The sequence below is a fragment of the Elgaria multicarinata genome, chromosome 7 (genome assembly GCF_023053635.1).
Source record: "Elgaria multicarinata webbii isolate HBS135686 ecotype San Diego chromosome 7, rElgMul1.1.pri, whole genome shotgun sequence".
Taxonomy (NCBI): Eukaryota; Metazoa; Chordata; class Lepidosauria; order Squamata; family Anguidae; genus Elgaria; species Elgaria multicarinata.
Window position 1 is genome coordinate 70,532,626 of NC_086177.1, and position 27,445 is coordinate 70,560,070.

A 27,445-nucleotide genomic window follows, 5' to 3' on the forward strand; every position below is an offset into this window, starting at 1 on the left:
TCTAGCATGACTTGTCAAAGGTAATGGATTCTGTTGGCCTATGCGTTGGGCACCCGCAATGGACTTTGTTGGGGATGAGAGTCTGTGACCATGTGTGATCATGTCAGTGTATTTCATGGTTGGTGGGTGAGTACCCTGTATTATTACTGTGGTGTCTGCCCATGCTTAATGGAGAGTATTTGAATGTTATTAGTACTCATGTTTGGAGGCTGTATTGTGACTTCTAGCCAAGTTACCACCAAGGATATGAATGATCTAATGGTGGCATGGCTCAGACTGTTCTGAGGAAGAAAGGGCTTTCTCCAATGGAAGCCCCTGAGAACGCCAGTATTGCCACAAATATTAAGCAAGCAGTTGATTGTAATTTTAATATATATATATATATATATATATATATATATATATATATTGTATGAACATGAACAAACAAACTATTTCACACTCATAGGATTTTCAGATGGTTCCTGGTTCTCTTCCACAATTGGGATGAGCAGAATCACATGGGGAAGAAAGCAGCGACCACATGACCCTTTCAGTTTAGTGGGACAGCACCCTCTGGTGGGAGTTTGATTGCACAACCTCTCCTGCACACAGCAGGAAATAGCAACAAATATCGCTATAGCTCAGAAAAGTCAGAATTTCAGGCTCTTATTTTGTGATGGGGGAAAAGCAGAAGGAGCAGGAGATGCACAGGAGGATCTCTGTGTTGTCAAAACAACCCATGAGTGGGCAGACATGAGTGTGCTATAAAACGGTCGTTTGAAGAAGCTCACTGCATAGTTAAACTATGTAATTCGCTAGCACAAGATGTGGTGGCAGCTACCAGCCTGAATTGTTTTAAAGGAAGACTGGGCAAATTCATGTAAAATAGGTAAGGTATCAATGGGTACTACTAGTCAAGCTAGCTATATATTACTTCCAGGATCAGATACCAGAAAGAGCTGCTGTGCTCATGCCCTGCTTGTGGGCTTCCCAGAGGCATCTTGCCGGCCATGTGGGGAACAGGATGCTGGACTGGATTGGGTTGGGTTTTGGTCCGATCCAGTATGGCTCTTTTTATGAAGAGAACAATTCCTAAGACAAGAAAGAATTCTCCCATTATTATACCATTGACCATCCTTTCCACAACACCCTTTCCTTTTTCTAATTCATAATCTGTCTTGTATTCTCTCCATCTCGCTCTCTCTCTCTTCCTTCCATACTTAAAAACTCTCATATCTCAAATCAAAGCTGAAATCTTTAGCACTCTGGCTCTTAGACTTGGTTCATTGCACTTTAAAACAATCAGCAATCTCCTTTTTCTTCTTCTTTTAAAGTACAAACCCAGGGCTTGGTTTACCCATTAATAATATGAGGTGTTACACATTTAGAATTTAACAGCAGATGAATAAGTTATTAAAGGCCTTTGCGGTAGTAAGAAGTTGGTTTCAATTGCTTCTGTTTACATCCTAGGAGACCAATAACAGGACACATAATTCATGATAGGATATCTCTAATGAGAAAACATGGACTTGATACTGCTGGTTCCTATTTAAGCTGTTGTATTTTTACGGGATCCACTACTTTCCTGACTGGAGAACAGTTCCAGGGGCAATGCTATCTAGGGCTTAGTTTTCTTTAGAGGAGGAGACAGCACTGAAGACTTACAGCATTTTGGCTATATTTGTATGAGTGTAAGTGGAAACAAGGAGGCAGCGGATTGGCTGCCTCACACCAGAGTGCTCCTTCTCTCTCTGATGAAGTGGACAGTGTTCACGGAAGCTTATGCCAGAATGCAGGGGTGGCTGGTGGCTCTGATGTCAATGGGAGGATGAATCTGCTCTGGGTTTCAGTCTTTAGAGTTCTGACTGTTTCTGACTGAAACCCAAAGTGGATTTGTTGGCCCACTGACATAAAAGCCAACAGCCTCCATTGCCAGAATGAATTTGTTAATCTTTAATGTGTCAAAAGACTTTGTTGTTTTTCCAGCAACACACTAACACAACTACCTCTCAAGAAATTCTCTCTTGTGTGTCTCCTGTTTTCTGTACCATAAACTGCTCCTTTTGTTAATTCACACACACATTCAACCTGTCCCTTTGTTGAGAAGACAATGGTCTGTCATCTTCAAAGTTCTAGTGGTCTCTCCTATTCAAAGCACTCAAGAAAGATTTCCAGCTATTTCCTAACCATTAGCTCCCATTTTACCAGTCATTCAGGGGGCATTAGCAAGCAATTTATCTGACAAAAGGGTTGTCTGCCAGGCAGCCATAATACTGTCTTTGAAATTGGCTTGACCTATAACTCATTCTGACAAAACATAGGACAATTCACATACAAGGCCTCTTGTTGAAAAGATTATTGATTAGGGCTGGTGGGAGATGACCAAATATGCTGAAACTCTTTAGATAACACAATACATTTTTAGTCTTTGACAATGATCCTGTTCAGATGACACATTAAACCACAGTGGTTAAGCATTTTGAACTTAACATTACGGCTTAGCGTGTCATGTGAACCATGACTTAGTGTGTTGTGTGAACCATTCCTAATCATGGTGGCTACATAACCATGGGCTAAACACGCTCACAGCAAACGCGTTTGTGGCCTAACCATGGCTTAGCATGTTGTGAGGCCCATTGTATCCAAGTCTTCATCCAAATTGCTCAGGGCAGAATATTATTTATTTATTTATTTATTTATTGCACTTATATACCGCTCCCATAGCCAGGGCTCTCTGGGCGGTTTACAGAAATTCTAAAATTAAGATTAAAACGAGTATACAAAATTTAAAATCCTAAAACACAGAACATATACACATAAAGCATTAAAAATCGTTAAAAAACTAAACATGTGGGTGATTAAGATGTGTCACCATATGCCTGGGCAAAGAGGAAAGTCTTAACCTGGCACCGGAAAGATAGCAGCGTTGGTGCCAGGCGAGCCTCGACAGGGAGATTATTCCATAGTCTGGGGGCCACCACCGAAAAGGCCCTGTCCCTCGTTGCCACACTCCGAGCCTCTCTCGGAGTAGACACCCTGAGGAGGACCTTAGATGTTGAACGTAGTGACCGGGTATATTCACGTCGGGAGAGGCGTTCCATTTGTGGTCCCAAGCCATGTAAGGCTTTATAGGTCAAAACCAGCACCTTGAATTGGGCTCAGAAACATACAGGCAGCCAGTGCAAGCGGACCAGAGCAGGTGTTATATGGTCAAACCTTCTGGTTCCCGAAATCAATCTTGCCACTGCATTTTGCACGAGCTGCAGCTTCCGAACCGTCTTCTTTTAATATGTGAGACTACCCCATTTGTCAACATCTCTGTGAAGTTAATATGAGAGTTAGTGACACCCAGGCCAAATCTACACCAAGCAGGATATAGCACTATGAAAGCGGTATATAGTATGTGTCATGGTCCCCAACAGTTGTCAGTGCATTTCAATACTGCTAGCAGTAGTGTGGCTCCTGCCTCTTATATACTAAGCTCCATCACACCAGCAATTTATTGCACACTTGCCATGCCTGGTATGTGGTTTTGCAGCCAGGGTTTTGTCATCTCTGTCCTGCGCTCATCTTGCCTCTTCCCCTCCATGTTTCATTTCTTTTTGGAGCAGGGAAAGTCTGGATTATTTTCCCCAAACAACTTTAATGCACCCTTAAGCCTCCATGTAGTGCTGTCCCCTCACTTTTTCCTTTGTTGAATGTGTGTGCTTTGAATGGAGTCTTGTTGATGAATGGCAAGGGTGGGGCAGTTCTCCTCCTCCAGCACTCCATGAAGAAAGTTGGAATGAATTGACTTTTTATTGCTCCAACGTCACCCTCCTTGCATGCAGCTCCATCATTTTTAAAGATAAATAGATGAAACTTGGGATCGTGAGAGCTCTTAAGAAGAGCTTTAGGCATGCCAAGTTGGATCAGATTGGTTCATCCCTTGATTTTTAATTTTTTTTCCCTTGCTCAAGTCCAACACTGAATAGTGCACCACACTGGCTGATACATAGAATATATCTGAGGTTGTTTGTTTTTACACCATGGTATAATAAACAGAGATGCAGCCAGGATTGTCAGCTGAAACTGTAGCCTGGGAATCAGTTCAGAGCAACCTCTGACTGATGTGGCCTTTGTGAGATAATTCTGCAAGACACATATTAGAAGGTGGCAGGTAAGGTAGGGTGACAATTTGGAAAGGAGGACAGGGCTCCTGTATCTTTAACAGTTGTATTGAAAAAGAAATTTCAGCAGGTGTCGTTGTTATACATGCAGCACCTGGTGAAATTCCCTCTTCATCACAACAGTTAAAGCTGCAGGAGCTATATTAGGGTGACCAGCTACAAAAGAGGGCAGGGTTCCTGCAGCTTTAACTGTTGTGAAGAAAAGGGAATTTCACCAGGTGCTGCATGCATATAAATGACAGCTGCTGAAATTCCCCTTTTTATACAACAGTTAAAGATACAGGAGCCCTGTGCTCCTTTCCATATGGTCACCCTAGATAAGCCCTCTGGAGTCATTAATTCATGAATGTGGGATGGGGCTGTGGGAATGCAAGGGCCTCACTCCTTTGCCCTTGATGATGCCTCATGTGCTGGCAATGCTCCTAAGCTGATGCACAATCAGCTTGAGCCTGAAGGGAAGCAGTTTCATCACATGTATGCTTTACGATAGGGGTGTAGTAGAACATCAAGCCCAGGGGCCAAATCTGGCCTACCTAGGTCCCAGTCTGGCCCTCTGGGGTTCCCTAGATAGCCAAGCACTCTTCCCATGACTCTAGCCATTTCTCCCAGCCACTGGTTATTGGATGGTTTTCCAGCTTCTGTGCAGTCCCCCCCTCCATTCTAGATGGTTGAAATGCCTCCCCTAAGGTTTAGTTATTGGCAGTAAAGAGCTTTATGCTAAAATATGCTGGTATTTTTTGGCCTCACCCTTTTGCCTTTAGCTCCACCCCTTTTGCATTTGGCCCCATCTACCCCTGATTTATAACATGGGGACTAGAAATCTGTCTAATCTGGGATCCCATAGCCCTCTTGGCTTTAACCCCTGTAAAGCCTATGTTCAATGATGCCAGCCTTGCAGCCTTTTCAGGTGCTCAGAAATAAACACCCAAAGAGGGTTATCATCTACAGTGCAATGCCTACCCTGCAACTGACCAGACATAACAGTGATACACAAAAAAGAAAAATATACTTACCTCATCAACAAAGCAATACCTAATGACAAAAATGTTGTGGAAAAGAGAAAAATATACACCACTTGCTATTGAAGGTAAAGAACGATGGCAACAGGAAAAGGTCACAATTATTCCATTAGTCACATCAGTCACCAGCATCAAATCAAAAACCTATACAGAAAACCTTCAGAAATAGGTCTACCAAAATACATCCACCCCACAGAAAGCAGTCATACTTAAAACATGTTCAATAGTCAGAAAACCACTGAATCAGTAAAAGACAGCATGACTTGGCAAAGCCTGTCATGTCCATCTAGAAAAAACACCACAAGACAGAAAAGAGAGATGATGATGATGAAGATGATGATGATGATGATGATAGGTTGATATAGCATAGTTTCTCTGAATGGTTTAACCTCTATTTTTCAGCTACACCAAGATATAAAATTAACAAGTACTCAAATCAATACCAATAACATTTTTGAGAATCATTTTAAAATGTTCAGCACAATGCTGTTGTCAGACCAAGGCTGAGGAAATATAATGTGCCATTACTCGACTCCTTCAATTTTATCAAGGAGCGCCCCACGAATCCAAATGACAGTCTCTGTAAATTAAGTCTTCTCAAGATCGGATTCCTTTCATTGTAATTGAATTGTCTGGCCTGCCTTCCTTGTTTCTCACCCACAATTTTATTGTACAAAATATAGGTTCCAAAGCAATATGGCCTCGACAAGTCATCGTACACTAAAAGTAGCACCAAGTGAGAAAAGCAACCAATGACAATAATTTACTCCCATCAAAATAAACTGATCCCAGGAGGGAGTAATTCTCTCCCTTTGTGCAAACTGTGCCCTTTTTTTTATATCCCTTATGTCCATTATAGATTATATTCACAGGATTAGGTGGGATCTCTGGCATTAAAAACATTTTTATTTATTTATTTATTTATTTATTACATTTCTATACCGGCCAATAGCCGGAGCTCTCTCGGCGGTTCACAAAATTAATGATAGAATAATACAATATGTGATACTCTTTTAATGGAAACAAGGGTTATTTTAGATTCCTTACAACTATGAATGCCCATTTGGTTTGCAAACCATCATGACAGAATTCATAAAAAATGTATCAGATTAGCAACTGGGTCTTAAATAGGCTTACTAAAAATTAAGTCCCATTATGTTCAATGATACATACTTTTGAGTAAAGAAATTTATGAGTGCAGCCTTTAATGCAGGGATATGAAACCTCAGACCTAGGGGCCAAATCTGGTCTTTCAGGCGTCTCAATCCACCCCTCTGGAGTTTTCCAGAAATCCCCACCCATTTATTTATTTATTTATTTATTGCATTTATATCCTGCCTTTTTTCCTCCAAGGACCCCAAAGCAGCATACATGATTCTCCTCCCCATTTCATCCTCACAACAACCCTGTGAGGTAGGTTGGGCTGAGGTCTGTGACTGCCCAAACTCACCCAGTGAGCTTCCATGGCCAAGTGGGGACTAGAACCCAGATCTCCCCACTCCCAGTCCAACACTCTAACCATTACACCACACCGGCTCTCCCTTTCCTTGCCGCCATGCTCTTTCCTCCCACCACAGATTTTTTGATGATTCCCTGACTTTTGTGCAGTTTTTTCCTGTTGCTATAAAAGTTTTATATGGCCCTGCCCCCTTTTGCATTTGGCCCCACCCACCATTAGAATGTGTCCCCCCCCCCCCCCCCGAGAGCATCTTTGAATTGGAATTTGGCCTTGGGCTGAAAGAGGTTCTGTACCCCTGCTTTAGTGCAACAGAAACAGATATACTGGACTTAGGATAAGGAGTTCAGCATGTTATTTCTTTTGGGAAATCTCAAGGGATGTGTTTTGTCCATACTAGTGCTGTGCTAAATATTTAGATTCTTTTATTTTCAGCGCTTCGGAGTGGGGTGGGGGTGCAATGTAATGAAAACATCAGAAAAAAAGGCTTAGGAGGGGGAGATTTTAAAATAATGTTCCCATTGGGAAGAGGGGAGAGGTTTCATTTGCCATTTTAAGTGTAGGAGGTGGTCAAAGGGGTTTTCTACTTTTTACCTTAAAAAAACAAACACACTCTGCATTATTGCAGGGTTCTTTGCGCAAAGGTTTTCAGCCTGGCAGCTCTCATGAGGCAGCTCCATTAAACTAGGGTGACAATATGAAAAGGAGGACAGGGCTCCTGTATCTTTAACAGTTGCATAGAAAAGGGAATTTCGGCAGGTGTCATTTGTATATATGGAGAACCTGGTGAAATTTCCTCTTCATCACACCAGTTAAAGGTGCAGGAGCTATACTAGAGTGACCAGATTTAAAAGAGGGCAGGGCACCTGCAGCTTTAACTGTTGTGATGAAGAGGAAATTTCACCAGGTTCTCCATATATACAAATGACACCTTTTGAAATTCCCTTTTCAATACAACTGTTAAAGATACAGGAGCCCTGTCCTCCTTTTCATAGGGTCACCCTAATTAAACGCAACTGCCCCCCCCCCGCTTTCCCCCCCTCCAATGCATAAGCGCGTCAAGATTATGGTCCCTTTCACCTGAATACCAAATGTTTGCTCTTCCACTTCACTCCACCCCGCCCCTTCTCTTTCTCCCTCCAGTTCATTGGTTGCTCCTCTCCCCCCCTCCCACTTTCACAAGATATATACATGCAGGTCCTGTCAGCTGAGTACTTCAACCAGACTGCCTTTCTGCCCAGCAAAATGACCCACCTTTTAGTCTGGCTCTTTAGGGGCATTGAGGGAGTACAACCCTGTCTCTGCAGAGATTTGATTTTTTTAAAAAATATATGCTTTTGAGCCTGGGATGCAAGGTTTGGGTTTTATATTGAGGCTTGGAGCCAGCTGCTGGGAGAGATTGCTTTTCCCTGCCAGGACCTGATGCAATCCATTCAAGACAACAGGAAGCCTCCCTTCACAGCACATGCCCACCAACAAAGGAAAACATGAGTATAGCACTACATGGAGGCTTAAGGGCACATTGCATTCACTTAGGGAAATAATCCAGACTTTAGGCATTCTAGGAAAAGCGGGGGAAGAGGCAGGACAGGCATGATGTCATGTAAGTACTGTGCTGCAAATCCGCACACCAGGCATGGTGAGAGTGCACTAAATTGCGGGTGTGATGTGACATTGTGCCCTCATGTCGGCATTCAGGAAGCACGCCTGGCTGGAGAAGCCCAAACTCTTGCACTGAAGACAGGCCTAACAGGTGTAACTTGGCTGCTTCAGTGCACTGGTTGTGGCACATAATTCACTGGTTAACTTTTGTATTGGGTACTGGGGATATCGGTGCAGGTGTCGTGCTAGACACTAGCTGGATGTGCACGTAAAGCTAAACTACGGTGTAGCATTACATGCACAAGCCTCAAGCTTGTGTGCTCCCTGCTGTCCTCTCCTCCAGCATAGCTGTGAGGAGATCAGAAGCTTTTGCTTCCGCTTTCAACTCATCATGGTTACTTGTTATGTCTGAACTAATTAAATAATTATTAATTAATTAGTATTAATTCATTATGGTTTAGGGCAGGGGAGAGGAACCTGCAGTCCACAGGGCTAATGCAGCCCATAGAGGTGCCCATCTGGCCCGAGGAGCCATCATGGATACCTCCAGGGAAGAACCTATGGTGGATCCTCAGGCTCGCATCCTGAAGGAATGCCTGCTGTGATTAGAGATATCCCTGTCATTGGAGATATCTTCAATGTCGCCCTGTGTGAGAGTGCTACATCTAGAGCTCCCTGCTCTTATCTCCAGTCACAGATAACAGCAAAGTATCAGGTGGGTGGAGGAGGATTTGCCTGTTTGGTGCCTTCTTCAGTGCCGCATGGGTGAAGCATCCATAACTGAGCCAGCTAGCAGAGCACCCCTCCAGCTGCCAACTCAGCGACTGCTACGTCACCTCCGTGGTGCCTTCTCCAGAAAGGAAAGTGCCTCAAAGGTGAAGCATTCATGGCTGAGTCAGCAGCTTGAGTGCTCAGCCACCCTCTCACCTATGGCCACATCACTCATGGGCTTCACTCATCGTTTGCATTCCCATGTGAAGGACAAGTGAAACAGGGCTGAGTAGTTTTGCCTGCCCTGCATCCTCAGAAGAGGCAAATCAACTCTTCTGAGTGTGGACCTTCACCAATGGACAGCTCTGGGTGGATGTACTGGATGGAACATCCTTCTAGTACAATTACTGGGGACCAAATGATGTCAATTACAGTTGCCCACCCCTAATTTAGAGAAACAAGCCAAGATCATTAAGCATGGTTTGGAGCTGGTTTGTTTTCTCAAGCCATAGTTAACATGAACTATAGTATGTCCAGGTTTGGACATAATGAGTAACCTCAGTTAACTGAAAATGGAAGAGAAAGCTTCTGAACTCTTTGCAGTTGTGCTGGAGAAGGACAGGAAAGGGGGAAACATGGAAAGTCGTACTCACCCAGGCTCATTCCCAGAACACTAAACCATGGTTAGGCTTCGCAACCGCTTTCAACTCATCTTTCTAGCTCTACAGTTCTATGAGCACATGTAAGTACAGGAGGCAGAAAACCTGTAGCTGTAAATCTAACTGCACATGATTAGATATCAGCACAGGTTGGTAATATCTAACCCTAAGGGGATTCATTTCTGTGTTTTTAATATTTTTAAAGTAAAATGTGTGGTTAACTAAAGAAGATCTATGCAGACTATTAAGAATAAAGGCCAGGATCTTCAGAATAAATAGGAGAAATTACAAAACAGGATATTAAAGTTATCAGTGATGAAATGTGCAACCTTATAAACCTAATCATTTCAGGGACACTGAGCTATTGTTTCCCCATCCTTGTAAGCATAATTGGGTTCTGAATACCTCTCAAGAAAAAAATATCTGGTCTTTGTTAGCCAGACAATTAAGAATTGTACTCAGAGTATAGTCATGGTCAGAACAGTTAATAAGATACAAGGCTGAAATAACAAAGTACAACATAATACTGGAAAAAGATAATATGAGTGCGATTATGCACATTGATATTTTTATTATCACTTTTCATATTCCATTTTTGATCACCTGATCTGAATAAGACAAAAGTCGAGGAGATATAGAAATATCCCAAAGAGGTTAAATGAACTAATTAGATCCAACAGAGGGGAGTAAAAAGAAGAACAAAGGGGAAAGTATATGAAAATAATACAGTAAAAGAAAGGGACAGGATGTGTTTAGCTTAGATTGAAAATGTATTTATCACATTCTTGGTGAAAAGAAGATTGAGAGCAATTGGTCACTATCTCTTTTGTTACAGGAATATAGATTTAGATTAAAAATTAGGAAAGCAATGTTGTGCAATAGAAGCATTTCTGCAATGAGATAAACTGCAAAGCAATGTATTTCCTGGAAAATTGTAAAGAAAAAGTGCGTACATGAATGACATAGGTATGATGTTGCGACCATAATGGCCTATATTGACTGGATTTTATGTAAGTTTTAACAACTGACAACATGTGTATTGAGCGGGACATCTGTAAAGGGGAAATGCATGTGTCTGTTCCCCTTCAGAGACATGCCTCTCAAGGTGTGGACATTGAGGACGGGGCCTCCAAGGCACATGGAGCTTTGTGTAGAACCAGCAGGCCACATGCCACACCCCCTTAATGCATTGACTATATGCAGGGAGGGGACCTTCTGAAAATTGTGGCCACTCCACTGGCAGAAGACACCCACCAGCAGGTCAGGGAGGGAGCTGATTTTTGATACCCGGTCCCCTGTGCAGCCCCCTGTGCCCCCAAATTTTTTCAGGAGGCTCTGCATTGCAGGAGAGAAGAACTTGTCAAAAATTACTTATCTCCCTGTTACCTCTGGTGGATATCTCCCATCAGTAGAGTGACCACAATTAGATTCAACCCTTTGATCCGTACTTTCTCTTTAGCTCTTGATCCATATATTTTACTGCTGAGTCATGACTTCCTAGTTGTTCATTGTACTCTGCTACTTTTTTATATATAGATTTTCATTTTTGTATTTTGTGCTTTTATGTTTCTATGATTTTTGCAGTGCTTGTTTTTAGTACAAGCCACTTTTGTCATATTTTTAATGAAAAAAACTGCAAACACTTTTATAGACCAATAATTTACATTTCATTCTTTGCTGTTCTGACCTTTTAATGATTTTGTGGCTTAAGACAGATATACTCTAAGGCACAATTTTATGGACATCAGCTTCTTTCAACTAGCTGGACAGTGATGGTTTGAAACAAAGATTGCACAGGTGATAAGGTGCTGAATTCGACTTGTTTCTTCCCTCTAACCCAGATCAACAATTACTAGAGGTTACTATTTATATTCTTTCTTGCACATAATGCTGAATAGACCAATTTACTTTGCCCCAGTTACAAAACAGCTTGAGGTTCCAGCCTAAAAGTGACACAATAAAATGGCTTCAGTAAATAAAGTGGATACCAGAGAAAAGGAAATGGTGGCTGAGGGCATCATCAGTTGGCGGGGAGGGTGGATTTTTGCATTTCCCTACCATCGCTATGTCCTCCTCCTGCTGACACACAGTAGCGATGATCTCTTTACATGGGGAGAGAAAGAGGAAGCAGCAACGACAATGTGGCCCATTCAGTGGGTGTTTTTATTGCACTGTAATTAACTGTCAGTAGAATGGTCATCAGTTGGAATTTGTGTCGTCTGAGTTTTTTTCCATAAAAAATAAACCACTGGAGAAACCCAACTGGCTGAAGAGTTGACTAGTTGCTCAATCAGTGCTTTTTTGTGTTGTCCGAACTGAACCAGTGGAATTTGCAACCCGTGTAGTGGATTTTTTCTCCTAGCTACAGAGTTCCCAGGCAAGAGTGACTAAAACCGCACTGGCTGCTCTGCTACAGCTGGCACAACTCACAGAGGCTGCTGGGATAGCACCAGGAGGACTGAGAGAGGAGGGAGGGTGGGGAGAGAAGCATGGGCTGTGTCAATCAAATGCTGGGTTGACTATGAATCCACTCAACATGAGCCTCAACCACCCGCAGTTGTGTATGAACATGTTGGCTGAGTTCGGATGACATGCTAATCCGGGGGGTGGGGTGGGGGAGAGGTTTAATAGGAACAGAATGGGAAACAACAGTTGATTAGCATGTCATCCAAACCCAGTTGTTGTGTGGGGAGTACCTGCAAAAAACCCACCAACCGTGAGTTGACTACATTGACTAAAGTGTTGTCCAAACACAGGCATTATCAATGATGTAATGATCCAATGTGATGATGCCATAGTTGCATGTAAACAAAATCATGTGACTTACCACAGCAAAGTGAATTAAAAGCCAATAAGGCTACATTATTGTGAGGCTAGAGGGAACAGAAAAACACTGAAGCAATGCAAATCTTTAGACTCCCCCGCCCTTTTGTCAGTTTCTTGTTCAGCTGCATCAAATGTTCTGCTTTCTAAGTGGGTATTGAACTTAAAGGTTACCCGATATTGCCCTACCCTTCATACATTTCCATGGTCATGAAATCACATGGATTAAGAAGCCAGGTACTTCCGAAGATAACAACTGAATCTGACCAAATGAGGGCTGCTGGGTAGGGAAGGGAACGGGATAGATTAGTGGAATGCCGCTGATGATTCCTTCCACGTGTAGGAGGGAAGGTTTGATGACTTGACCAGTATTTGTTTGATTTTCCTTTTTCTGAATAGCTAGAGAAGTTAATTCCTTTGAAATGATATGCTTAACTGGCTGCATGACCTTCCTATAAGAAACTGCAGTGTGAGATTATTATCTACTAATACATGCCAGGATCTAGAGATACAGTAAACGCACCCACAGAATTTTTGGTGTATTTTTTTTTAAGGTTTGCTGAAATACTTTGGCTGCGTGGTTCTTTTTTAAAAATTAATTAAAATAACAAGAGGTGTATGACTCTTTGTACTTTCCAGCTAGGAAAGCTTCTTAAATTCTGTCTGTACAAACCACTGTCAGAGCAAAGATTGAAAAATTAAGCCCAAATGACCAGGGCTTAATTTAATTGAGTTCAACTCTAGAATCTATTTTTAACAGTAGGACATGAGTCCTCCAACCTGTGACATAATAAAGAAAAATCCCACCGGGCATGTGTTGATTGCCTTTTCCTTTAGTCTGTATAACCACAGCTAAATGCAATAGAGTTAAATATTAGGGCTTCTGGATATGCTTCAGCCGGGCACCCTCTCTGTTCTCAGAGAGGAAGATCTAAAAAATCCTGTCAGTGGGATGGTTTCTCAGGGACCATAGGACTGCAACCTAAGAAATGTTATTTATTTTAGTTAAAATTAAGGTGAGCAGCTAAGACAAGAAAAGAATAGCTTTTGCTTATTGTATTGCAGCTCTCATTGTCCTAATTTATTTATTAATTTATTCTCTATACCAGGGGTGGGGAACTTCAGGAGGTCCAGGGGGCATTTTTGCACCCAAGACCCTCCCCATGGGCTGGACTGGGAAGAAAACACTTGAATTCTTTCTCTTAAAGAATGGCCAGTTTGCCGTTCATCTGCAAATTGTTGTCTAGCACTTCATAGTGCTGAAAGGGTTAAATTTAGCTTGTGTGTAAGCTCAATTTGACTTCTTAGTGCTCTGTAGCCAGTACAGAGTGGCATTTTGTTTGTTTGTCTTTTAAATTGGGGCAGGGGCCCCATGTGGCCCCATAGGCAGCATCTTGACCATACCTGACCTATATCACGTCTGAGCGCTTGTCAGTCATCCAGCAAGAATATGATTTTTTTTCTTATTAATTTTTTCTTATTTTTTTCTTCTTATTATTTTTTTCTTTAACAGCGCCATCTCCCTGCCTCATTCAAGGAGTTTGTAGGGCATCCAAAGGTCATCATCCCCTACTTGCAACCCTCATATGTTTTCCCACCACTTCTTTCTGCAGAAAATCTGTTAAGGAAGAAATGCTGGAATAGCTGCATGATGCCTTCTGAATGTTAGCGCTAGGGTCACTGCCCTCTGGAAGCACCCAAAGACTGTGGAATAATCACGATTCTGCTGAATAATCATGATTTTATAACAACTACGGTTGTTATAAAAAGGAAATAAAAATTCACTCCCCAACATGGAGCACAGAACTTTGCAAGGCTCCGGGAACATAAAACAAAATCTATCTATTTGCCTATTTCTAATTCTTGAAAAGTAGCTGCATTTACCTGGTGCAGCAGGAAAGTCTCATGGCACCTCCAAACACTTCTTTCAAGTGAAAAATATGCACAGGATTCTTCGCATTTCTTGTGGTTTGTAGATAACTACAATGACTTCCTTCTCTCTTTTATCCCATCCCTAGGAATTCTTTCGTAGACATTTTACGAGCTATTCTGTTGTCCTTAGAAGTTCTCATTGAAGATCAAGAGCTTCAAATAAATGGCTTCATTCTAATTATAGACTGGAGTAACTTCTCCTTCAAGCAAGCCTCCAAACTAACACCTTCTATCCTCAAACTGGCCATTGAAGGGTTACAGGTATGTAGAACAGGAGAAACGTGCATGTCGTCCTTTGAGAATCATTCATGTTTGGCGATCACTAGAGGAATACTATTTCTCAGCATGAAAAGAAGGGGGGAAATCAATAAGAAAAACCATTTGAATATCTGTACTTTTAACTTTTTTGGAATTTCAAATATTTGTTTATGTATTGCTTTCATTTAAACAGTGAGCTGTTCTTACCACAGGCCTGTACTACTTACTGCAGCAATTAAGAATAATGTTTAGAGATTTGGGATTTAATCCACATGAGACTTCCTGGGGATTAAAAACTTGCAACATCTGCCCGATGGAACACATGCCGCGCACACGCAGGGTCTGTGCATACGTGCCACGTGGTGGATAAAGAAGCACCCAGAAACACAGCTGAACATCACTCACATAGGTCTGCATTGCCAAAAGGCCAGTTGCTGTTGTTTTTATTTTAGTGTGAGCAGTCCAGATCAGCGCAGCTAAGGGCACGTTGCCTATATCCACCACAGGCCAGTTATGTACAGGTTTTCCTCAAACACTGGGAATAGTCTGTGTGGTTTGCATCTAATCCCAGATTCTGTCACTAATATGGGCTTCACTATTGTGTGTGTGTGTGTGTGTGTGTGTGTGTGCGCGCGCGCGCGCGCACAGCTTCTTTAATACACAATGTAAGATTGAACCTCTGTACGGATTTACCTGGGACTTCTTTACGAGTAGACATGTGTAAGATTGGGATGCAAGTCTCCCAGAGATATAGATGACTAATGAGTTTTATTCTTCAGTTACGAAGAACTGCCTACTATATATCTGAACACAGGGCCAGCTCTGCCATTAGGCAAAGTGAGGTGGCAGCAAGGTCTTGGAGGAGAGAGCTGTGGGCCATGTATCTTGTCCTGTGCTAGCTTGGTGCCTTCAGATGCAGTGGAGGATACTGCCCCATTCTCAGTGCTGAAGAAAAAATCAGCTACTGCTACATTTGGCTTTTGTACATGGAATCGGTTGGGGTGGGGGAGGATTTGACTCAGGCAGCAAAATATTTGGGCCAGCCCTGTGTTCTAAAATACAACAAATCCAAGTTGTGTTTTAGAGTGTTTCTGCTTTCCAAATGCCAGAGGGCCACGAATACAGGGAACAGGGAATGAGCAAGTGTCCTCCTAAAGATGCAACATAGCAGGACCAACTTAGTGCCCTTGTATAATGCTGACAGTTACTTTTGGAGTCTAAAAGGTTCACATGAGGCTTCCGCCCTACCCCACTCAACAAAGAACAAACCGCAAAGTAGTGTGATTGCTTGCAGTTGTTTGAACTAGTTGCTTGATGATAATCCAAGGTATGATAGGAAATGAAGGATCAAATTCAGATGCCAACTTCCCTTGGTTTCAGCCAGTGAATTCGCAAAGACTCTGTTGTATTAGTTAAGTATTTTTACATCACAATAGGCAATTACCTGGAATTAAAAATACTACCACTGAAGGATGTTAAACTTAAAATTTCAGTTTCCTGTGAATCAGAGCCTGTTTTCAGAATGGCACCCCCTTAACTCCAAAATGGGTTTTTTGTGAACCGCCCAGAGAGCTTCAGCTACTGGGTGGTATAAAAATGTAATAAATAAATAAATAAATAAATAAATAAATATAAATCTAGCTCAGCTCAAACCTGGTGCCCTCCAGGTGATTTGGACTACAAGGCCCAGCATTCTAGACCATTGGTCATGCTGGCTGGGGCTGATGGGAGTTGAAGTTCAAACTATCTGGAGGGCACCTGCTTAGGACAGACTATTCTAGCGATTAAGTGGTATCAAAAGATACTGAGGGATCCAAGAGAATCAACAGGGTGACACTCAACATATCCATCTCACTGCAAAGGTCATTCCACAGGGTGACCAGGGCAGTTTCCATGCCAAAACCAATTGACATGGATCTAGAAAATCAGTTTCACCCAAGACTACTGGATGTTAGCTATCAGCATGTAGTTGTTCAGATATTTTGGGTCTAAGGTAGTTTTCTTTTTCCCCAAGAAGGGTTTGCAGTACTATCTCCTTTAAGGAGTCTGGGACTACCTTCTTAGGGCACAATCCTATGCATGTTTGTAGGAATCCTACAACTCCCAGCATTCTCCATCCAACCAGCTGGGAATTGTAGGATCTTTTTCTGTCTAAACATGCATAGGATTGTGCCTTTAATTACAAGTCCCAGCCAGTCATCCCCAACTTGCTAAATCTAAGAAGCCAAGAGATACTGAGCATATAAGTGATTGGATGGAATTGACCAAGCACCTTATCAGGTCCTAGAAATGGAAAGTTATCCAACAAAATAAGACCAAATAGCACCCTGCTACAGATCTGCATTCACTGTGATATCCAGATTGTGGCAAGAACAAGTGATTTTGTCCTCAAAGTGTTGTTCAAACATGTCACAATGTGCTACTGAGGGTTCCAACAGCTCTTCCCTGTATTTAATGTGTTTTATCTAATTTTGTACATTCGCTTTGCCATCTTGATTTGTACTAATTTGAATGAGAAAGTACTGCAGTCAGCCATTTTGTATGGGCATTTTGTATACACAAAGACATACTTGTGCTAAACAGATGCCAAAATATCTACAGACTAACTTCAAATGTGATTATTTGCACAACAGCATCTACCATTAAGCCAGTATAAAATGTGGTAATCTGCACGACCTGTCCTTTCTATCAGTTCAGGGTCTAAAAAAAACATGTCTGTGTTCATTTCAGACATTCCTTCTTTATCTGTGATCACTGCGTTCTTTATCTTCTCAGAGCAACTTTGTTAGCTTGGTTGAAAAGAAACTATTTAAAATTATTTATCAGACAAATAAAATATACAGATCTGCCACTAATGATGTATCTTTGAACACACTCCTATGCCTACGGAATTCTTTTAATTAAGTACTGAAGTTTGAAAAATGTACCCTGAGTGTTCTGAAATATTTGCTCTTTAACAGTGCAATACCACCTAAGTCTACTCAGAAGTAAATCTCATTGAATTCAATGAGGGTTAGTCCCAAGTTAATATGTAGAATTGCAGCTGAAGTCAGCATTATGTATAATTTTTGAAGCCAGTTAAATGTAGGGTAGAAGCTAGTAGTGGAGAGCGTTTTGGTATCAACAGAAACAAGGTCAGCTTGACATATTCTCCAAACACTTGAGCCGTCTGTTTCCAGCTGTAATGTGAGGTAGAGTGGAGAGTTCTCTGAGCTGCCAAGGAGACCTTTGAAAGGAGCCTAGGGATCCACTCTTTATTTATAAAATAAAGGAGTAGGAACAGACTTGGCTTACACCAAGGGAACATCCATGTTGATTGTCTGTCTGCCATTTCATGGAATGTAGATAGAATAAAGGAAAGGGAAAAGAATCAGGTAACGGACTAGCTTTCGTTACTTGAAGATCGGAGTAAACTACTTGTAGAGCCCTTCCCCTTGGTCCCAGGAATGAAGTTGTGTGAGAGATAATGTGGGGTGTAAATGGGCCACAACTTTAACTACTGATCTGCAACAACTGCCTTAGTGTACTACTCACCCTCTTTCCCCATGGCGAGCTAGTGGATATCCTGTCAGCCCCTGGCTCCTTTGCTTGGGCAAGAGCATCCTCCACTTTTGAATGTCTACTACAGAGGTGGGGGTGGACATTGGTAGGGGGCATATTGTCCCATCATGGGGTCCCCAGTTTGCCACACACCCTTCTCGTGGCTCCACCCTCTTTCTCCCATTCACTAATCATTGGGTAGTTTCTTGACTTTTGTGCAGTTCCCCTCCCCCACAATCTAAAAGGCTGAAACGTCTTTCCCAGGGTTTAGTTACAGGCAGTAAGAGCATTGAGCTACCGAGGGCCTGTTCAGACAACACACTAAGCCATGGTTAGGCCGCTTACCCTTTTGTAGCAAATGGTTAGTGAGTGTGTTTAAATTGTGGTTAGGTAGCCACCATGCTTAGGAATGGTTCACATGATACACTGAGCCATAATGTTTAGCTCAGAATGCTTAACCACCGTGGTTTAGTGTGTTGTTTGAATGGGGACTTTACCTGGTATATTTTGTATTTTTGCTCTTTTGCCTTTAAGTAGTAGAAGGCAAAGCATCTGTTATAACTCCTTTAGAGTTCTAACAGGTTCTGACTGTAATCCTGGGGTGGATTCACTACCCCACTGACATCGGAGCCACCAGCCTCCACTGGCCTCAGACCCCAACCATTTTGCCTTCAGCTCCACCCAGCAGTGGAATGCACACACACCCCGAGCTTCTCTGAAATGGGATTTGGCCTTCTGGCTCCCTGTGACTTTTAGCTAGCCACAGCCCACGCACCATTTGTGACATGGGGAGCATGCCAGCACCAGCACCACCCTGACCTGGGCTGATAAGCCAGGGATGCAGAACTTCAGCCGTAGGGTCCCAATCTCGCCCTTGGGGGGTTCCTCAGAAGGCCATCCCCTTTCCTTTAACCTCCTACCATTTGGTGGTTTCCTGACTTATGTGCAGTTCGCCTCCCCACCCCATTCTAAAAGGCTTATTTACTGGCAACCAGGGCTTTAAGCTACAATATGCTGGCATCTGTGCAGGTTTTGGCACTGCTCCTTTGGCTCCACCCACCACTGGAATGAGACCCCTGAGGCCTTCTCAGAATAATGTTTAGAGATTTGGGCCCTTGGGTGGCACTCCTGTGATAAGCTCCGCAGTGGAGAATCTGGAAGACCTTAAGGAGGTTCCTGCTCCAGTTGTTCCATGAAGCTAAAATGTCATGAGAGGCTGTTTCATCAAGTTCCCCTGTCACCCATTGGATGCCTCAGGATGTTTTTGTGAACTGCCCAGAGAGCTTCGGCTATTGGGTGGTGTAAAAATGTAATAAATAAATAAATAAATAAATAATAAATGTTACACAGAGGAGGGCCAGGATCTCTTCTTGATCCTCCCAGAGTGCAGGACACAGAATAATAGGCTCAAGTTACAGGAAGCCCGATTCCAGCTGGACATCAGGAAAAACGTCCGGACTGTTAGAGCAGTATGACAATGGAACCAATTACCTAGGGAGGTTGTGGGCTCTCCCGCACTACAGGCATTCAAAAAGGCAGCTGGACAACCATCTGTCAGGGATGCTGGATTCCTGCACTGAGCAGGGGGTTGGACTTGATGGCCTTATAGGCCCCTTCCAACTCTACTATTCTATGTTTCCCTAAAGTTTCTTCCCCAATCCTGCACTAGGCTCACCTACTGTGATGGAATGTGCTCTATTTAAGCAGATTTACATCTAGGATACCTGTTCATGGCACTGCCCCCCTCCTTCCAGTCCAATTACTTCGGACTATAATTTGCAGATAACGGTAGAGTTATGCTTCTTAAACTACAACATCTGCCAGGTACACTGTGTACCTAAACCAGGGTGGAGGGGGGGTTATTCATCAGATTTCAAAAGGATCTAAACTAGCAATCCTAAATATACCTAAGTAGGGAGCAAGCACTATTTGACACAGTGAAACTTAGTCCAACGTAAAGATGGAGTTGTATCCAATGGTGTCTATCTACCTGTGGAACAGACACTGCTGGCAGCATTCATGTCCTCTTCCTCCCCTGCACCCTCCCCCATACCCCCCCCAATCTGCTCCAAACCATTGGGGAACCAGAGGGGACCAGTGGAGGGAAGTCCTTCGGCACAGCAGACATCACTCACATAACATAGGATGTAGCCGAAGCATAGGATTTAAATGTTTAAATTGCGTATCCAGGGAAAAAAAGTCTCAACCCAGTATTATTATTTGACTCCACCTAGCTTTTTGTTCCATGCTGGTTTATACACTACATTTTTCTCTACATGTGGACATGGCCCACTTTTCTTGGGCGTGCACTTTGTATAGATAATTTAGTATGTAAACCATGTGTTTCCATCTTCTTTCACTCCTTGAATGTTATTTTTCTTTAAAGGAAGAAGAAATATAGCTTCTCAATTTATGCATACCATTACTGTTTCATCTCACAACATGTTAAAAAGATGGCCTTCCTTTTATTTCTGGCTCTTACCCCCTTTCCTGCTTTATCGCTTTCCTCCCAAAGCCATAGACGAGAAAGCTCTTTGGGGAGAAATAAATGGCACTATTATATAGAAACTAACTACCAGAGAACTGTTAATAGAAAAGAATAAATGGTTGCAACTAATGAGGCCCAGTCCAAATTAATACCTGAAGTCCAAATTGATTTAATTATTATATAAATCTAATGCTTCTTTTCCATTCTAAAGGCCGTTATGAATATTAATGAGGTTCCCGGGGTCTTTGAACAGAAAAAAACAATAAAGAATTACTTGTGGCTTGGAAGGAAAAGCAAGGTATAATTTGGCTGGTTTTATGAGGGCATTTGTTAATGATATCATTATACCTTCCAAAAGATCAGAGTCCACTTTCACAGACATGCCTTACTAACTTTTTACTTCGTGGAGTTTAATCTCAGCCTTCATTTAGAATGTGATCTTTGCTCCATGGGCATGTTTAGTTCTGGGAAATGTATGGAATTACTCTTTGGAGACTGCATAGAGTGTTGGCTCTAGGTTTTTGAGGGCTCTTGGCCACAGTGGTGCAGCCAGGGCTGGACCTCAGGGCTCAGGTCAAGGGCTCTGGGGTCCCGAAGGCCCACAAATGTTTCCCTCACCTTGTGGCAGTGGCTCCTCCTCCCTCTCCTTGTTCCCAGCCTCAGCCTGACTGCAAGCTCGTCTGGCTGGCTGCAAAAGGAATCGCCATGGCAGCCAGCTAGGCAAGCCTGCCAATTCAAAAGAACTCTGTTTTAATTTGCAGCTGTCTGTACCAATCAGATACTGCCTTTGGAGGACACAGGAGCAAGGTAAAGAGTGCTCTTTTACTGCTTCTGTGCCCCCAATTGGCTGAATCCTCACAAAGGCAGCATCTGATTGGTTCAGATTGCTGTTACTCAAAACATAAGTAAAAAAACATTATTTTAAAATAGCATATTATTGGAGCTGTCCTGGCACTTTCTTTTATTTATTTATTTATTTATTACATTTATATACCGCCCCATAGCCAAAGCTCTCTGGGCGGTTTACAAAAGTTAAAAACAGTAAACATTTTTTTAAAAGTATACAAAATGTAAAAACCATCAGAAACATAAAAACAACAGTATAAAAACAACAGTATCCATTTAAGAACTTTTGTCAGTTTGAAGCTGGCCAATTAGGAGAAAGAGGAGGAGCTCCTGGGAGATCTTGTCAGCAGGCCCGTGCTGGGACATCAGTGCCTTTGATGCCTGCCCTGCCAACATGCCCAGTGATGTCTCAAGGGCAATAGGTGCAATCACCAATAATTCCACCTGTGTTGCATTCAAGGACAGATTGAAATGAGTTCAGTTTTCCATGAATCCAAGCCCGTGGATTCTGCAGTAGACCAGCTTTTCTGAGTCTCATAGATTCTGAAGATTTTTTACTTTCCGGAATAGTATGCAAAGTCAGTCATAGAAAAATACAGAGCGGGGGAGGGAGACACCAAAAATGTGCATTCTCCCCATAGGCTAAAGCATGAAAATGCACATTTGGGGGTGCACATTTCGGGGAGATTTGCACATTTTGGGGAGTGCACATTTGTGCAAGTTTGGGAAACGGAGAAAAATCCATTTCCATTACTGAGCGGATGGTGGAATGCAAGATACCTGACAATCCACGAAACACAGACGGGGCGGATTTAACAAAATCCATACATCCCTAGTGCTGTGCAAGTTAAATGTTCTTGTGTGCCCCAAATATTGCCCTCTGCCCCTCTGTGTTATTTATTGGGCTGGCCTTGTTTCCTTCCAGCCAGCCTCTGCTTAAGGCAGGTAACTCTGCCACATGTCTTCATTTAATGTGCTTGTATCAGCCAATGATTCCCAATGGAGGTGCAGCAGAATTCTACGCCCTCAGAGGTGCATATCAAGATCAGTGACTCATGCAGGAACTCCTCTGAGGGCAAGTAGCTCTTATTCTTTGACATCGTCTACACATGTAGCATAAAAAGATGGCAGAATAGGCTATGCCATTTCACACTGCAGATGGAGCATCATGTTTCTTTTAATGTTCCCATATGTTAAACACTCCCTGCAATTAGAAAATCCGGGATCAAGAGTTGTGTCTGCTCTGCTGGTTTTCTGTTTGCAGGGAGATCTTTTTACATTGGGTTTGGGAGCATATTAAAGTAGTATAGCCCACTGATAGCCTGAAGTAGTAAAGCCCATTACCACCGCCTTTCCACCCAGTTCTGCTCCCTGTGTAGACCCAGCCTTATGTGGTCTTAAAAGTAAACTTTTTAAAGGTATAAGACTGAAGTATGCCTCCAATTTTAATTCAGGGGAAAAACAACCTGTGTTCAGTGGAGGCTGACGGTTCTGATTTAGGTGGGACTGTGAATCCATTCTCAGTTTCAGTCAGAACCAGCCAGAACTCTAAAGGAGATGTTCAAGGAACTCAATGCCCTCATAGGTTCAGCACCTTGGATAGCTACTTTAGATTCATGTCTGGTTCTGATTGAAACCCAGATTGGAGTCATAGCCCCACCAAAATCGGAGCCACCAGATTTCACTGCCTGTTCTTCAACTATCAGAAGTTTTGGAAACCATTTCGGACATGCTGTGAAAGCCTTGCATTTGTCACATGACACAAAACTGACAGCGATGCGACTGCACCCACTAAAGGCAAAACTTCATGAAGCGGAATAGTTGGCACCATTTATATCTTATTCAGCATCCGAATTATGCAAATGTTCTTCATAGCAATATATTAAATATTAATAAGCTTCCTGTCAGGAAAGAGTACTTAGAGGGATTTTTATTGTAGTTAGCTTTGCCAAAGGCTCAGGAAAACATGCTCTTTTATGTATTTTATTGCTGTACCTGTCTCATTCTCAACACCACATCTCGATGCTAAGTGTTCCTCTTGAATGTTTATTTCTAAGTGGTTGTCACCTTCAAAGGCATTCCCTTTATATAAACTGTCAGAACAGATAGGACATCTGACTTTTAGAAAACAGAGACCCTGTTCAGATGACACACTAAGCCACAGTGGTTAAGCATTTTGAGCTAAACATTGTGGCTTCGCATGTCGTGTGAACCATTCGTAACCATGATGGCTAAATAAGCATGGTTTAAACACACTCACTACCATTTCATGGTGGGGGGAGGGGTTTGTAAGAATTCATTAAGCTGAGCATCCCTAAACAATTCTAATGGGATAATGGTCCCTAATTGCTGAGGCATCAATTTTCAGTATCCATCACAATTCATTGACTCCCTTCCCACATGTCCTGTGAAGCTGGGTGCAAAAGAATTTAACAGACTTTGTTTCGAAATTGAAACCACAGAGACATTATCAGCCCAAAACAAACATGTCTTGATCATTCTGGGAGGCATACTTGCATACCTATAGTAACTATCCCTTCAACTACAGCACTAATCAAGTTCCAAGCCAAAGAACCACTTCTAGTTGTTTAACTGGAGGCCTGGCCTCAGCTAGGGCTTAATCTTCAAACAGCAAGGTTAAAAACTCAACTCTTTTCCTCTCTCCTAGGAGTCAATGGAGGCTTTTCTTTTTCTTTTACTATTCCCTCCCCCAGATGGAGTTTCAGGATAAAAATGGGTGGGGGGAGTTAAAAAAAACCCATCTCCCAAAGCACCCTGGTCCTAATCTGGATTATGGCTATGTGCATTTATAACTATCACCCATAGTAGAACTCTGCCTGATTAGTTTGGACCTAAGATAATTTCAGTAACAGCCATGTCACATGCAGGACATCACTTAATTTCTGTTTTTGAATAAAGATTACTTTTGCTAATGGGCCAAAGCAAGAGGCAGGTGAGCAAGCAGGTTGCAATAGTGAAGAGGAGGAGCAACTCCAGAGGGCTGTCGCCGGTGGGCCCCTGCTGCTGTGGTTGGAGGCCCCCTGCTAACTGGGGTGTGGGCCCTCGACAGGTGCCCCTCCATGCCTACCCTTGATGCTGGCCCTGGTGAAGATGCTCAACCTCTCAGTGTTAATTTCTCTCCACCAATCATTCCTTATCATCATTGATCCCTGATGCAAATCCTTTTCACGGGTCTTCAGCATTGTATTTTGATTTTACTTGCAATATTAAAACTTAACAGTTCATTAGGATCCTTCCTACAGGGCTGTTGGTGTCAAATGGCCACATATGGGGCAGAGGGGACAGTCCAGCTGGAAGAGGAGCTGCTTTCTTCACCTGTCTCCCTCTCACTCAACATTGGCTTGGCTTGCTCTGCCCTGATCCCTAGGAATCCCCCATAATCATCCAAGGAATGGTGCTATCCACAAAGTGTCCTGAGCTCAAACCATTCAGAACTCTAGTGTTCTGTAAAGACCACAATGGATCCATCAGTTGCTTCCCTAGAATGGAAAGGGTGCAGTTGGAGCCTACGAAAGTAGCACAAGGCAACTGGCAGTGGAGGAAAGACACCGGAAATTGCCAAGGTTGGTCCTCATGCCCAAGGAGGCACTTCCATAGACACTGCTAAAGCTGTGCCTGCCTTGGAGCCAGACAATAAGGCCAAGGTTAGATAAATTGTGTCCATCCAGCTGTTACTTGAAAGCAGCCCTAGCCAGCATAGCCAATAGTGAAGGCTGATGGGAGCTGCAGTAGAGCAACAAGTGGATGGCCATACATGGTCCACTCTTGCAATAGAGCTTTGTTAGGCAGCACATCCTAGAGTATCAAGGATGTGACAGAAGAGGGTGGCAACGGTTCCCATAATACTGTCAGTTCATCATCACTGACAACATTGCACTAACATGTGGATACCTGTGGGGGGGTGTCCATCAGACTGGAGACAGAGGGTGACTAATCTGGACAGGGTACATAGTGCATCGTTGCAGCAATAAGATGCCCTGTTCAATCCCCTCTCACAGCAACCTTATTGAGGCCTTGGCTTGTTTGGCCTCCTCTTAGGAACCGATCTCCAGCAGGAGCCAGTCTTGACTTGGAAGAACATATGGCTAAGCAGGAGGGAAACGAGAGAAGGGCTAGTCATTCACAGGCTGTTGATCTGTCCATGCACATTGCCATGGACAGCAAGTGGCACTTGCCTCACATGCTGATGATCCACTCTCTCTGTGTCTCGATTAGGGCTACACTGACTAATGTCCTGAAGTAGAATTCCTGACAAAGTGGGAAGATGTGATAAGAAAATTCTCTGCAATTCTTTCACCCGGGTGAACAACATTCATGAGCATGTTGCTTTTAGGAATTGGATTGCATTTTCCTTATCATTTATTATTGGGTGACAACAGAATTGCTCAGCTCTGTTATTTGTTCTAAATGGATAATAGCTTGTTTTACCATTGATCCAGTAAGTATAGATCTGCATGGAGCGCTGTGGGACTTTCCTCCTGCACAAGGTCCTTTCTCTTGGCTTGATTCTCTAGGTCAATATGCTTCATGCATGATAGGAATGTCGAAACATCTCTGTTAAATGGGCAGTGTCACGACTGTCATTCTCTACTGCTGAAAAATGTTCTTAATTCAGTGTGAAGGTAAAAGTGAATTCCAAAATGTACATACTAAATCTAGAGAATAATCTCAATCTTAATCTGAACTAATTCTAACATTTTATAAAATAGTACTTTAATTTAGGCCACCTTGAGTTAAAAACATGATTATACAAATGTGCTAGAACTATAGCTCAATTCACCTTGGTTGCACCTTGATAGACTTCAGTCCTATGCACACCAAGGGCTGTATCTGATGCTGCCCCTGCATGCAGGGCTGGGCAGAGGGGGAGGGCAGTGGGGCCAGCTGGCATGGGCCTATGATTTTGAGGGGGCCTAGTCTGAGTCCCCCTGGGCAAAGTTGCTTGATTTTTCTGTTGCTGCTGATGAATTTGCCCAAAGAAAAGCATGTAAAGGATTTCTGAATGTGCAGAAGTGATGTCTTATAACCACATTGAATAAAAGTTCTTGCCATTACCCTTTTTATAAATCGTTCTAGTTCATATGTATTTAGAACTGATTAAAAAATACTTAATGAGCAGTTTGAAATGGGGCCTACATTTCCTATCTGGCCTGGGCCTATTACCAGTTCTGCCCGGCCTTGCCAGCATGGGCAGCCTAGGCACGCTGGCAGCAGGGCATATGTGGTGTACTGGCTAAAGTGTCAGACTGGGAGTCAGGAGATCCGGGTTCTAGTCCCCACACGGCCATGGAAGCTCACTGGGTGACTTTGGGCCAGTCACAGGCTCTCAGCCCAACCCACCTCACAAGGTTGTTGTGAGGATAAAATGGAGAGGAGGAGGGTTATGTATGCCGCCTTGGGTTCCTTGGAGGAAAAAGGGCAGGATATAAATGCATAAATGAATCAATATGTTGTTGGCCCACCAATGACGGGGTGTATGTATGGCCCTTACCACTGGCGGCTGCAATGTAGCACTTCCAGTGCAACCACTGAAACTAGCAGAATGGGCAGCTGGCACTCTTTTCAGCACTTGCCCCTAGAAGCACTACATTGCAGTCGCCAGGGGCGGGGCTCGCAAGTGCACCACTGCTAGCATGCCTGGGCTGCTCATGCAAGGGCAGCATTAGAGCTCATTGTTATGTAGGTGGTAGTTGTGTCTAAGGAAAATTGCACAGTGCCATGTTGTAAAAATTGAATTGAACGCCTCTCCCGACATGAACCTGCCCGTACACTGCGCTCAAAATCCAAGGTCCTCTTCTGGGTGCGTACTCCAAGGGAAGCTTGGAGAATGGCAACAAGAGAGAGGGCCTTTTCTGTGGTGGCCCCCCAATTGTGGAACAATCTCCCTGACGAGGCGCGCCTGGTACCGAAATTGTTATCTTTTCGGCGCCAAGTCAAGA

The 27,445-nt window shown here is 43.0% G+C and overlaps 1 protein-coding gene across 1 annotated transcript in view; it reads left to right on the forward strand.

Annotated features, from left to right (window-relative positions):
• Positions 1-27,445, forward strand: part of CLVS1 (clavesin 1) — an 85,083-nt gene that overhangs the window by 20,373 nt on the left and 37,265 nt on the right. Inside the window, exon 3 of the mRNA XM_063130779.1 lies at positions 14,440-14,614. Coding sequence (XP_062986849.1) covers positions 14,440-14,614 — 175 coding nt within the window. The remainder of the gene's footprint in view (positions 1-14,439; positions 14,615-27,445) is intronic.